General features: G+C 45.3%; 1 protein-coding gene across 1 annotated transcript in view; it reads left to right on the top strand.

Moving 5' to 3' along the window:
- Positions 1-564: 564 nt before the first annotated feature.
- LOC138284967 (baculoviral IAP repeat-containing protein 1-like) overlaps positions 565-12794 on the top strand; it is a 423184-nt gene continuing 410954 nt past the window's right edge. The window contains exons 1-2 of the mRNA XM_069224341.1: positions 565-777; positions 2608-3187. Coding sequence (XP_069080442.1) covers positions 2641-3187 — 547 coding nt within the window. The 5' untranslated portion in view covers positions 565-777; positions 2608-2640. The remainder of the gene's footprint in view (positions 778-2607; positions 3188-12794) is intronic.

Genomic DNA, 12794 nt, shown 5'->3' with positions numbered 1-12794 from the left:
TTGCTTGTGATATCTGATACGCAGCCTATCCGACTGAACCAGTGCTTAATTTGCAAATTAAGAGGTGCCGGTGCTCAAAGCCCTTCTCTTAAACACGAGGCTGCTGTAATTAAATCTACCAGCACTGAATACTGAGGCAGCGTAATCCTGAAGCCATCTCGGGCCTCTTCAATCCATTTACGGCCACCCCCGCCCCTTCAGCTCATCCTGCAACTTTCTATTTTCTCCCTTTATGACGCTTTTTAGTTTTTCCTTCCTCCGTCTTTCCCATACGTGTCTTTTGCTCGCAGCAAATGCTTGAGGCATAAGAATAAACCCCGGCACTCACAAATAAATGCCGGTGCTCAGCACCGGAAACAACAAGCACAAATTAAGCACCGGACTGAACGCTCCTGTGCCCAACCATTGTCCAGAAAATACATTTATCAGGGTGAGTAACAGCGCAAACACCTTTCAGAAGATGCGTCCGTCATGAGGCTGCTCGTGATACAATGGATTCGGCTCCTCCAGGGTCACGTGCTCTGCATTACTTTCGTTTCTATTGTTGCCGAGGAAATGCGCAGACCTGCAAAATAAACAGGTGTTTCGGGACGCGTAAGCAAGGGAAGACAGGTGAAATATGTCATTCCAACTTTTTCGGCTGTAGGAAGGCATCCACACTGGCGGGAACGAAAGCGATTAGAAGAAGGGACTCAGTGGAAAACCGAGGTGGGGGAGACTTGAAGTAATAAAGCCTCAGCTGAAAGGCCCGCCAGCGACGGTAAAGGACCCACCCAGGTAAAGGCATGCCCTGCAACAAAGAGAGGTAGTGTACATAGAAACTGGAGAGGTGCCGGGCGTGTTTTTCATAAGAACAGCTTTCCGGCGTGAGAGAAAAACCTAGCAAGGAAGTGGATGGTTTTTCTTTTTCTTAACTAATGTGTACGTTCAATAAATTTGCGTTGAACTTACCTAGCGTTAACCCGGCGTTCCGAAATGATATGTGTACTGCACCGGTAATGCTAGATTGCCCGCCCTGTTTGCCCCTTTCCCCAGTGTGCCCCTTGGCCCCCCCACCTGTCGCCTTTCCATGTCATTCCCCGCTCCTGCGCCCTCTACTAACAGGGCCTTCGCCCTCCCAGCCTCTCACCACCGGCCTCTTTACGCCACTTCTGCCTGCTGGCTCCCGTTCTAGCCCTTCCCCCTTCTGCCCCCACATCTAGTTTGTACCTTTACCCCCCCCCCCCCCCCCCCCCCCCCCCCCCCCGCCCACATGCCCTCTTCACTCACCGCTGGTTCTTCCCGCCCGGCCGTACCTGCCTGCTGCTCCTTTGATGGGCCTGGGCCTGTGAGGGAACGTGATTCTGTTAATGTTCCTTGAGAAGACCTTTTCATACACAAGAGCTACAACCCCACCACTGTCAGTTTTTGTGTGTCCCAGCCACAGCCATGGGCTCTTCCTCAGTGCCTCCCAGTTCACCTCCTATATAGTTAGGGCCGGGGGCTGGGAACCCAAAGCAGTCCTGGCACATTTTGTCAGCCCAGCACCCACTGGATGGACAGTGAGTGACCTGTACTATTATAACAGGGCTTGGGGAGTTTTCACCCCTAAGAAACTTTGAAAAACAAATTATATTATAAATTCAATTGTATTAGTTTTAAAGCATAGTAAATGATGACCTTACAGTGCACGAAGATAAGGCAATCTTTATTGGGGCTTTGCAATGATTCCCTCATTATCGCCCTCCAACAGTGCCTCTCATCTCTCCATAGTCCCTCTCTCACATGTACTTCATTTGTTTTGGAGTGCCTCTCAACTGCGTAGAGGGTTAGAGCACTTTACATCACACACACAGTGACAATGAATCATGTGTAAATCAGTGTATATAAAATGTTGCATAAGGCAAGGGGGACTACAAGGTGTAGGATATATGTCATCCATACTGGTAGGCATTTTTTAAGAGTGCTTGGTCTGGGGAAGCATAAACTCAGGATTCGGAAGGTAACACAGTGGTCAGGGTTGACTTTACTAGTAACAATTTATTTCTACCCAACAAACCTTTTTCTTTAGCAAAATTAGGATAATCAAAGACTGGGAAAAACATAACTTTCTAACCTGTACCGTGTAGTTTGCAAGCAGGTCTTTGATGCCAGTTCATAACTCACTGTGCTAGATTATGATTGTAATTTATGAACTGCACGGTAACTAAAGGATGTGTATGAGAAAAGCTGTATCCCACTGAGCATTGCAGATGAAATACTGTTCTGTGAGCTGCATAGTACATGTTGCTGTAGCAGGCACATTAACTCTGTGCTGCCTTAGATCAGTCAAAACTGCCACTAGGCAAAACTCGGATCTCTGTCCAGCAGGTGCATTAATCGCCAGAGTTATCTTGGCACGGTTATTGCTGCCTGAAAAGTGTTGGATATAGATGGAATTCTGCAGTGTTTTAAAAACTGCTGCACTTCTACAAAACCGCCCCCAGTAATAGAAGCGGCCCCACCCTTCCTTGTGTGTAGTTTAAGGCTTAGCCCAAAATGTCTCTCGTGATCCCGCCATCATAGAATGCCGGGTGACTGGAAATGGAAACACCTTCAATGTAGTGTTTTGCTCTCCCTTGTTCCCAGGTTTTGGACCCGCCACAGTCCTCCGGCACCAAGATGAACGGTAACAGGATGCCAGAGTTAGACCCTGCTGATATGCAGTCCCGGCTTCCGTACCTGAATATAAATTTCAAAAATTTAGTGGCAGTCTGCGAGCAAGAATTCCAAAGAATCCGCCTCCAACAGCAGCCTGGCTACAAACATGGAATGAGAAGCGAGCTGAAGAGGTTGAGGACATTCATTTCTTTCCAGCCTGTCTCATCCTGGTCCCCTCAGGAGATGGCCAGCGCGGGCTTCTACAACACCGGTGTGGCGAGCAGCGTGCAGTGTTTCTGCTGTGGGCTGGTTCTGTGCTCCACAAGTCTCCGGATACCCCCGCGCAGCGACCATTTGAAGCGTCAGCCTGACTGCGGCTTCATTCAAAGGAAAGATGTGGGGAACATCCCCTTGTATGAGGTGCGTGTCCAGGTCCCACGGGAGGCGCCAGGCCAGAGTGTGGAGAGGTACAGAGCCGAGGAGGAGAGATCGGACTCCTTCAAGAGCTGGCCTCCCTACGCCAGGGCGGACCCCGCGGCGCTTGCTAGGGCGGGATTTTTCTTTACTGGTAAGTGAGTGTTACCTCTGTCTAACTCTTAAAGGTACCTGACACCTGCCCCTCATGTGAGCCTAAGTGTCGCATTCACCCGATGTAAGGTGTGTTAACACGACTCAGATAAAGTATTTTTTTTTAATTCCCATAACACAACAGTACTTAATATCGGGGCAGTTGTTGTTTAACTTTATTCCAGATTGTTGCTTTCAACCCAGCAACTACCCTGACTACGCTAGTGTTGTATTGTGGGTTTTGATTCACACCTGAACTGTTATTTCAGTGTTTAATATTAATAGTGTTCTGTATGTATTTACGCATATTCCTTTAAGAGAAGGGGTACTCGTATTCTTTCAAGTATTTTGCAGTTAGGCTCTGTTGCCCTGGGTTCTGCGGTGTCCGGATCTGGCATTCTCCGTGGACCGCTTCACTGGGTGGCCGCGCGTGCCTGCGCTCTGTGGGCTTATTTACAGAGTTAATTTCCTTGTGGAATAAATTGAGCTTTAATTCACCCCCCGGTATCCTGCGTAATAATTCCTGGGGGCACAGCAGCTGGTCTGACTCAACTAATACTCAAGTTCTACTCACTGCTACCTCTACCCCTTTGTATCTCGGGCCAGAAAGGCAGCATCTTTCCGTGATATAAAGTAATAAATAAATACATTGCTTTTATTCTTGAATGGCTTTTGTTGATAGGAACAATTGTCACTTACACTTTCTCAAGATTATTGCGCTAGTCAAAATAAGGATCCCTTTTTAATTTCCAAAAATGATGTGTATTCTATCATGTCAGATAAATAAACATATGTGTCGTATGCACTGTTTATTGAGGATATGTGTCATATGTAGTTTCACTGGGGACACTTAGAGCAAGTCTTGCAGCATTTCGGCGGAACATGCAATTGATTGCCCCAACCAAGTTCACGTCCGTTCAGTGACATAGCATTGTCAGTGCTGGTCACCAACCCCAACTTTCCATTATAAATAAAACATAAGTCATATAGTCATATTTTTTAAGTAACTTAATATAGGTTTATACAAGACAACATTCAACGTCCCAGAGCTCTAGGCAGACCAGTCTGCCCTCTGAGTCCTCTCTCCCTGTATAGATCATTGACGCATATTTGGACAAGGCATGTGGAGCAGTGGAATACTTTCTCCTAGACTGCACACGGACCACTGCAATCACCCATTTAACGTTTTAGCCCCTCATTTGTGTCTGCAGTCTGTGCCATGTCACTGTGGGATCCCCCAAAGGTGGATTCATTCTAGATTTTCAGGCTAAGCACTGACTATGTCAAATGTTTCGCAAGTAGAATTATTACATGTTAAATAATTCCCTGTGGATATCCAGACATTGAAGCTTGGGTTTCCGACTTCAGCAACAAAGTTAGAAACGGTGTTTGGGCTGCACTACGTCAAATTGTGTGCTCAGTATGATGCCGGGTGCTGTTTTGCCCCAGATGCCCCTGTTCATCTTTGAGGTAAAATTAGCACTGTCAGTGGTATTGTTAAGCAGTATTTTTTTTAAGTGATTTTTTTTTGACGGGCAACATCTTTTAATGTATATCCATAAAGTTATTGTTTTACATACAATTTGTCATTTGTATGCCGAACTGCGACTTTCCTACAAACTAAAAGCTGCCAATGTCACACAGTGTTTAATCTGTACAGTTACAATGTTGTATACAAATACGTAATCTATGCCGAAAATTGACTCCTTTACTAAATTACGTAACATAGTATTGTGCTTGGCTACAAAAATGTTTTAAAAAAATCTTAAGAATGTTGAGATAATTACCAGTTTACTTGCACACAATGAACACAAGGGTACAACACCGTCCCTGCACCATTTTCCACATAAATTGGCGCTCCAAAGCATGATTGCCGTCACCTGGCCGTAGTTTGAGGAGGGTTCTGTTTACAGTCCTGCAGCATTCACTGCTTGAAGAAAGGGGGCGCTGCTCTTGGCCAGATGGGACTCCGCTGTCCGGATTCACTCGTTCCTCGCTAGGTCACCAATGGTGCAGTGTCCCGGATGTTGTCTTGGGTGGTTGTGTTGAGCTTTCTGGTTCTCTTCCTTTCCCTTGGCACAGGGCAGGACACGCTTTAGAAAAGAACTCTGTACTTTTTGCACATTTGGCTAATTCCTTGGTTGATCAACTACTGCCCTTGAATAGAAGGACTCGCCAGCCTTCCCAAACCTACATTTCACAGGCAGGTATGCACTTCATCTCGTCATCCGCCCGCGGAAATTCCCTGAACCAGCTAGACAGCCAAGGACCTTTCTTCCACACCCCTGGTTATCATTGACACCTAAAGTGGCTCTGGTGTTAAAATATTTTTCCATTTAAGTCCACTGAATGGCTGTTTGCATACTTCACCTCTCTACAGAATTTAGCCGGCTTTATCCCTGGTTTCTACCAATACTGGTTTATGTCAGTGGTGTCTTTCTCAGACTTACACTCGAATTGGTGTAACACTAGAAAGCAGCCAGATTGCTGACAACAATCCACCCGGAGAGCACACCTTGCCTGTTGTGGTCACATTATGCGCGTACCCTTTGAGACAGAGGGTCAAGTTTAGAGCCTGGGCATTGATTTGCACTTTCTATGGAAATGTCCTCTTGTCTCTCTGTAGCAGGTTTTCCCTTTAAACGAGTACTCGGTGCTTTAATTACCTCACTTTCAGCAAAGTGATAAGCCTTTGCCATTGCCATGTACAGGATATTATTTCTTTTAACGCCATCTCATTGTTTCAGTTCTTTGCACCAAAATATTGGAACACATAAAGAAAGTCTTTGCAGCATACTGTAGTATCCTGCTGGTAATAACATGACATACAGTTTGGGGTTCCCTCGGTTTTACTCTGTGGTGCAATGTCTTGAAAATTCAAAGTTGTCCTTACCCAAAGAAAAATATAAAAATGAGATAGTCACGAGGATAAAATATTTCTCAAGGCTCCTTTTGTGTTGAGAATAGTTTCCATCTGCACCTGCGACCCTCGGCGCCCCCTAAATGACGTCCATGTATGCAGACCTTGCTCTAGCTGGTATCATTATCAAATAACTTTATTCGGCTGCTGTTCGATCCATAAAAGCACAATTCAAGAAAATACAGTAAAATATTTTAAAATGATGGTAAAAGTACAATATGCAGACATAAAAACTTAGAGACTGGCCTCCATCTCCGAAAGAGCACACCCACATAATTTATACTCATTATATCTCTGAAGCTCGGCCATGCTTCTTCCTCGTGACTAAAGCACATTTAATAAAGTTGATCACTTCGAAACATATCTGAGGAGTCTCCAACTTTTGCAAAATGATTAGAGATTGCCTATGCTGCCTGTAATTGGGTGCAGAGAGTACTGGGGCCAATAAGCACTTCCTGTGCAAAGAGTACAAACTACCAAACAGCATAAAGTGCAGAGTGCTTTTTTTTGTAACTGAGTCACAAGGACAGTTTGGGAGATTAACAAACCAGAAGGCCTATTACACATAGGGCTCACTTTCTCTGTTTGTGCTATGGTGCACATTAAAACAGGTGCGCCGGGGGCTTACAGAGAAAGTGCGCCCTATTACATTGAAAACGCTGCCCCCAAGGCAGCTGCAAACTCACGCTGCCCTGGGGCAGTGCATTCAAGTAAAAAACGCAGCAGCTTTGAAGCAGCCTCTCTGTGCTCTGTGCAGGCGGCAACCTGCCTGCACTCTTAAGGAGGATTAGAGACTTTTAGGTGGCGCACTCTCAGTGCACCTCCTGACAGCTTCTTTGCCTCTGCACCCATGTAGAGGCAAAGGGGTTCCCTCATTTGCATGTGGCCACTCCCCCATGCAAACGAGGGAATACTCTCTGGTGATAGCACTGGTTCTGTATGTGCACCAGTGTTATCCATAGTGCAGAAAGGGCCGCACAAGGCTCAGCAGCCCTTTCTGTAATAACAAAGTGCCCCGGGGCACACAAAAGGGGTGTACATGCCTGTTGGGCCCCCCAGCCACTTTCCATAAGCCCCTGGTAGCCTGGGAAGGATATTTTACCAAAAATGAATGAAATTAAAACAGAACCTGGTACGATTAAATCTATGCCTCTCACTGTGGAGGGGCAACAGATAGGGAAACCATACAGAGGGGGCAAGTGTTCTGGAAAGTAAATTCATGCGGCACGAAATGAATTAGTGCAGGAATTCTTGAGGCATTTAAACCCTGTTCTCCAACGTTCTGCACATACGGAAGGGCTGGATAAGCATCCGAACAAAAGAGATAGCCTCTAGCGCGATGATGGCTACCTACCGCTGAACGATAGACACAGGTGCTACCAAGCTTGTGCTACCCTCGCTGGGTACCTTCTGGGGTTTTCCTAATCAGTGATCCTTTGTACACATCCCTCTTTCTGGAACTTTCCGTCCCACGCTCTAACTGGTATCAGTTCTCATCTCTTCATCCCATGTGCCCCATACATTACCCAAGGTCCTCTATCAGTGGGTACCACCTTCTGTGAGTGGTTGGTTGTGAAGACTCCAGGTAGTGCATTGTGTCTCTGTACAGGGATTTCAGATGCATAAGAGATGTAAGTAAAAGAGAGGAGCTTTTTAGGACTCATGCTCTATGTTATGTAACAATTGACACACTTGCTCAGGTCAGAAAATAAAAGAAATGACCAGAGCCTCTATGCACACCAATAGGGGACTACTCCAATACAAAACAAAGTAATGGACTAAATGCTTGAAATAATCTCAGCCACTGGCTACTTACTCTCTTTGGGAGGGCTTTCTACCTACATATTAATTGTTGCTTTACACCTGAGTAGCTTCTCTGTTTCTCGAATGAGAATTTACCTTAAAAAACAAAAGCCAAGAGGCATCTGGCCAAACAGGAATGGTTAGTTTGATTAAACATTATAACCGGGTGAGCAGTTATAGAAGCAGGGTCTGAGGACTGTCTCTCGTTGTACATTGGATTGAAGGAGGTTTTTATACATTTCTCTGATAAAATACATTTTTTTCTTGGTATAAAATCCAAACAGTAGTCATGGAGTCATAAATACACTTCCAGATAGTGAATGTAGGTGGACCTCCACCTGGCGTTGACACAATGTGGGCTTGCCAGTACGTGTCAAGATGTCCGGCCTGAGGGGCTCGTGTGCTGTATTCTGATTGGCTATGTGTTCCTAACTACATATGGCATCTAACTTTATGCTGTTTATAGGAATGCACACGTCTTCTAGCCATGTGTGTTTTATTGGGGCCAATCTCCGGGAACCATTGTGGTGTTGCTGCTTATCTGTGGGATCTGATCTAAGTTTTCCTGTTTGTGCGTTTGGCTTCTGGCTAAGTGTTACCCCACCTGTGACCTGTCATTCATTAACCTCAGGCCTAGGTCTCAAAGTCTGACTGACCACATACCTACATGGCGGGTTTGACGGAGAGTTCATGAAGGGGGAATCTAGTAATGTTGATGCAACTTTGTGTGTGTATAGAAATGTATTGCTGTGCGCATCAACATCAATCAATCCAATATTAACATCTCCAATGCTGAGTGTTGCAGGTTGGTAGTATCTGGATAGGAACTGGGTCCAGGCTGACATGGGCCCACCTGTGATTGCCTATGAAGCTACAAATTAGGTGCCACCTGTCAGGATTTCATCTAGGGGAATGCAGGGGAAGGGACATTGATTCGTGGCCATTGGTCTGACAGTGTGTCTCTATTGCCGCTTCCTTCATGGTCCTATGGCATTTCTGTGTGCTTATGATGTTCATCATTGCCAATTCATCTTTAGGACCCAGTGAGCCATTATTACCCTTTGTACATAACCTTGTACTTATAGCTATACATTCCTGCTCTAATACTGATGTTATATTTGCTGCATTAGGACTTTGCTCAGATCGTGACACCACCTTTCACTCCATTATCCTTGTAGGTACTAAGGGGCCTCTCTCTGGTGTCACACAGCTGGCATGTTCTGCCTTCTCTGTATCCCCTCACTTGAAAATCCTCTTTGACTGCACAGGACTTCGTTCTTTAAGTTGTTATGCAACTCTGCCTCTTGACACATCCGTACATGGAGATTAGTGGATTCTTCTTTTAATCCAGTATTCTGTACTCCCTCAGGGGCAGGCGCATTCCTAACACTACCTGGCCTAATTACTGAGCAACATCCCTCAGCGGATGTACATCTCTTTGTATGGTTTCAGTTCATGAGTGGTGCACATATTAGTGCCACACTGTTGAATATCTGTTCTCAGGTGATTCGTTACAAAGGTTGCCTTTAGAACTGAGTTAACTCTGAGTTCTGCTATTGGTGTTCTTCAAGAATGCACAGGATTGGCCAGGATGAAGATCCTACTGGTTTCAGTGGGAGAGGCGGTCTGGTGACTTCTTTGTGATCACAGTCCTTTGTTCTTTCACAGACTTCAGCTCTTGGTCACAATTGTGAGAGGCTGCGGGATAATCAATATGCCCCCACGGTCAGGTCAATTTTCAGTATTATTTTTATGGAATCTGTTTTATTGAAGTTTTCATATGAAAAATAAATACATAACCATGCAATAACTCCCCACTTTTCCCTTAATGGTGGCACATTATCCAGCAGTCCAGTATGATCTCAGAGGGTACTTTCCAATCCAAGGCATCTGTGTAGCATATAATTGTGCATCTTTTCATTACAAGAATTAGGACCCGGCTTCATCTTTGAACCCTCCCATTTCTCCCATAGCCTGACAGTTCATCCTTCAAGCCCCTCCATGGTCCCCCACAATTTGGTGAATTTATTAGGGTATCAACATGCTATGTAGATTTGTTTCTCTGCTTTCATACACCAGTCCATGTTAACCTCCCACCACTTTGTTGCGCACCCCCATTTCTGTATAATATCTTGCCTTCCAATTATCAGGGCCACATTGCAGAAGTTTTGCTCACCCCATAGGGTATCTATCTTTTGTTATCTTGCCCATGGCAAATAATCTACATCTGGCGTAATATGCTCAGTGTAACATTTTAAGCTGAATCAGGCTATAACTGCCCTGATCGCCACCTCCCATGGTTAGCGGAATGCTGCCCCCAATCTCCATTCTCCAAGTTACAGAGGTCTCCTTTCCATTTCTATTGTAGTGCTTTCAATGAAGGAGTATTCTTAGTCAGAAAAGTGCTGTAGATGATGGAGATAGCATTGCGCACCCCGGACCTTATACACCAGTGGGCACTATTCTGTTAGCGCCATCTCCAGGTCTATACAGCCTGGAAGAGGTGTCTAGCGTGGAAGTACCATAGATACTGGTCATCAATTTGAAATACCCCTGTGGGTGCAGGGCCCTCCTATCTGCTCATAGAAAGGGTGCTAACTCGTCTTAGAAAGATCATTCGTTGAACACTACCAACTGTGAAGCCCAGTTGGAAAGGCAAAGGTTTGGTAGTGCAATACCTCCAACCCTAAAAATGTATGACAATTGCTTTGGTGCTTATGAAACCATGGTGTTTGTAAGCCCTGATCAATATTGTCTGTTTTCCTCATGAGATGACACACATTACAGTCTCCACAAGGAAAGTGTCGGATCACAGGGTACATCTCCCATTGGGATCTTTGCCCCTGGGTTAGATGTTGATTCCTAGGTCTGGTATGTAGAGTTAGGTCTTTTAAACTCCTAGCTCTTATGAATGAAAACATAGGCTTTTCCAAACTTAATGTATCTCATGTTAACATCCAGCATTGTTTTTTAATCTTGCCCTGCGTACCCACTGAATAAAGGGAATCCCCTAGGTTTAAGAAGAGGTATTTTAGGAATAGATCTGAGCCCCTTGATAAACCAGAAACACCCTTTCTCCCTTGTAACAAGGTTGAGACCACTATGTTGACACTGTCTTAACATGTTGGGATGGACTGGCCAATGATGAAGCATGCCACGAAAATGTGGTTGAGGCCTTTCCATCTATAATCTGTGGATTTTGTGTTCCCATCATAGGAGTCTTCTCTTGGATGAGATTTCAAAGGAACTGCCATATATTTTTTGTGATTGTATATCAGCTGTGGAGGGTGTACGGCATTTTGCAAAAATTATCTGTCTCTTCTTTTAGTGTATTACAGTGGAATACCTCAGTCTGCTGACTTTCTGGTGAGTGTCTCCCACACTATTGTTTGCATGCACCCCATCCCAGAGCAGATGTCTGGTTTCAGATTCAACTGACTTAAAAAAATCATTCAGGGATCTCAAACAGGAAGTTATGTAGGGCATATAGACATTTTGGTAGGCAATAATTTTGCAAAGGGCTGTTCTGACCATCAAAGACAGGAGCAGGTGTCACCACTGGCTCACTTCCCTTTTGAACTCCTCCAGGAGCCTGCCCACATTGGTGGTAGTAGAAGAGACAACGTTCTCATGTAATATAGACGCCTAGATATCTGAACCCGGTCTCATCCCTTGGTATGGGTCAGTGTCAGTTCACCCTGGGTTCCCAGTCTGCAAGTGGGTATATGAAAAATTTGGGCCAATTAATGTGGGTGACGGAGTAGTGCCCAAACACAGCAAAGATCTCCAAAATTCTATCTATGGAGTCCTCTGGCTCCACTAGATATAAGAGGATGTAATCTGCATACAGCAAGACAATGTCCTTGTAGGAAGCTGGCTCTCAACACAGTGCACTAAATTGAAGTACACTGTGCAGTGGGTCCAGTGTATCCCCAAAGGTTTACAGAGGCAGCAATAGATAGGTCTAGTGCTCTTTTTGTGGTAGTGTGGATGAGCAGTTAGGCTTATCAAGTAGTCGTGTTAAGCATTTGTTGTACTCCCAGAGGTAATAAATGAGACACACACTCAAAGAATAAATCAGAGACCAATTTAGAAAAATAACAGTTACTTTTATATATGCTCTGAACCAAAGAACTTCGTTATAAAGTAAGCAGTTTTTAAATTAAAAATACTTTGCTGTCTCAAAAATCCACACAATGCAATTTTTAGTCTTCAATGTTAACCTATGGAAGGAAAACAAGAATACAATTTCTCAGGTAAGTACACAACTTACAACCCCAGTTTTCAGGGTTTCAAGCTAGCACAGGACAAGGTTCAGGTTGGGACCAAGTGTGCACTCACAGCGGCACGGGGGCAGCTGGGTGCCAAGGTCAGAGTTGGAGTCGGTGCCCTATGTTAGTCAAAGGAGACTTGGGGGGACTGTAGACGCACTGCTTCCAGGTAAGTACAGGCAGTGTCAGAGGCTGGTCTCCGGGGGTTGAGGCAAGCAACAGGAGGGCCACAAGTCAGCACCAAACTTACACCCTCAGCTGCAGAGGGGCGGCAGGGTGCAGTGTACCAACACAGTGCCGGGCTCCCACTGTCAGTTAATGTAAGAGATCACTTTCAGAAACAGGCTGCAGGCTCTGGCCAGGAGGCCAGAAGAGGTCAACCCACAGTTGCTCAGGTAAGTTAAGATGCCAGGGGTCAGCCCACGATGGGCTCTGGGTCAGAAGCGCTGTGGAACCTTCACTGGACTGGTGGGCTATTTGATCTCAGGCTGTGAGCGTCGGGTGTGGAGGTGGTTCCAGGTGGCGGTTTTGCGGTTCCTCAGGCAGACTTCTTTCTTCTTTGGAGATGTTTCTTTTGGACAGGTGCGCTCTCCACGGGAGTTCTTGTTCTTTAT

The sequence above is a fragment of the Pleurodeles waltl genome, chromosome 1_1, assembly GCF_031143425.1.
Source record: "Pleurodeles waltl isolate 20211129_DDA chromosome 1_1, aPleWal1.hap1.20221129, whole genome shotgun sequence".
Classification (NCBI taxonomy): domain Eukaryota; kingdom Metazoa; phylum Chordata; class Amphibia; order Caudata; family Salamandridae; genus Pleurodeles; species Pleurodeles waltl.
Note: the sequence above shows the minus strand (reverse complement) of the source record. Positions and strands in the feature narration are given on the sequence as shown.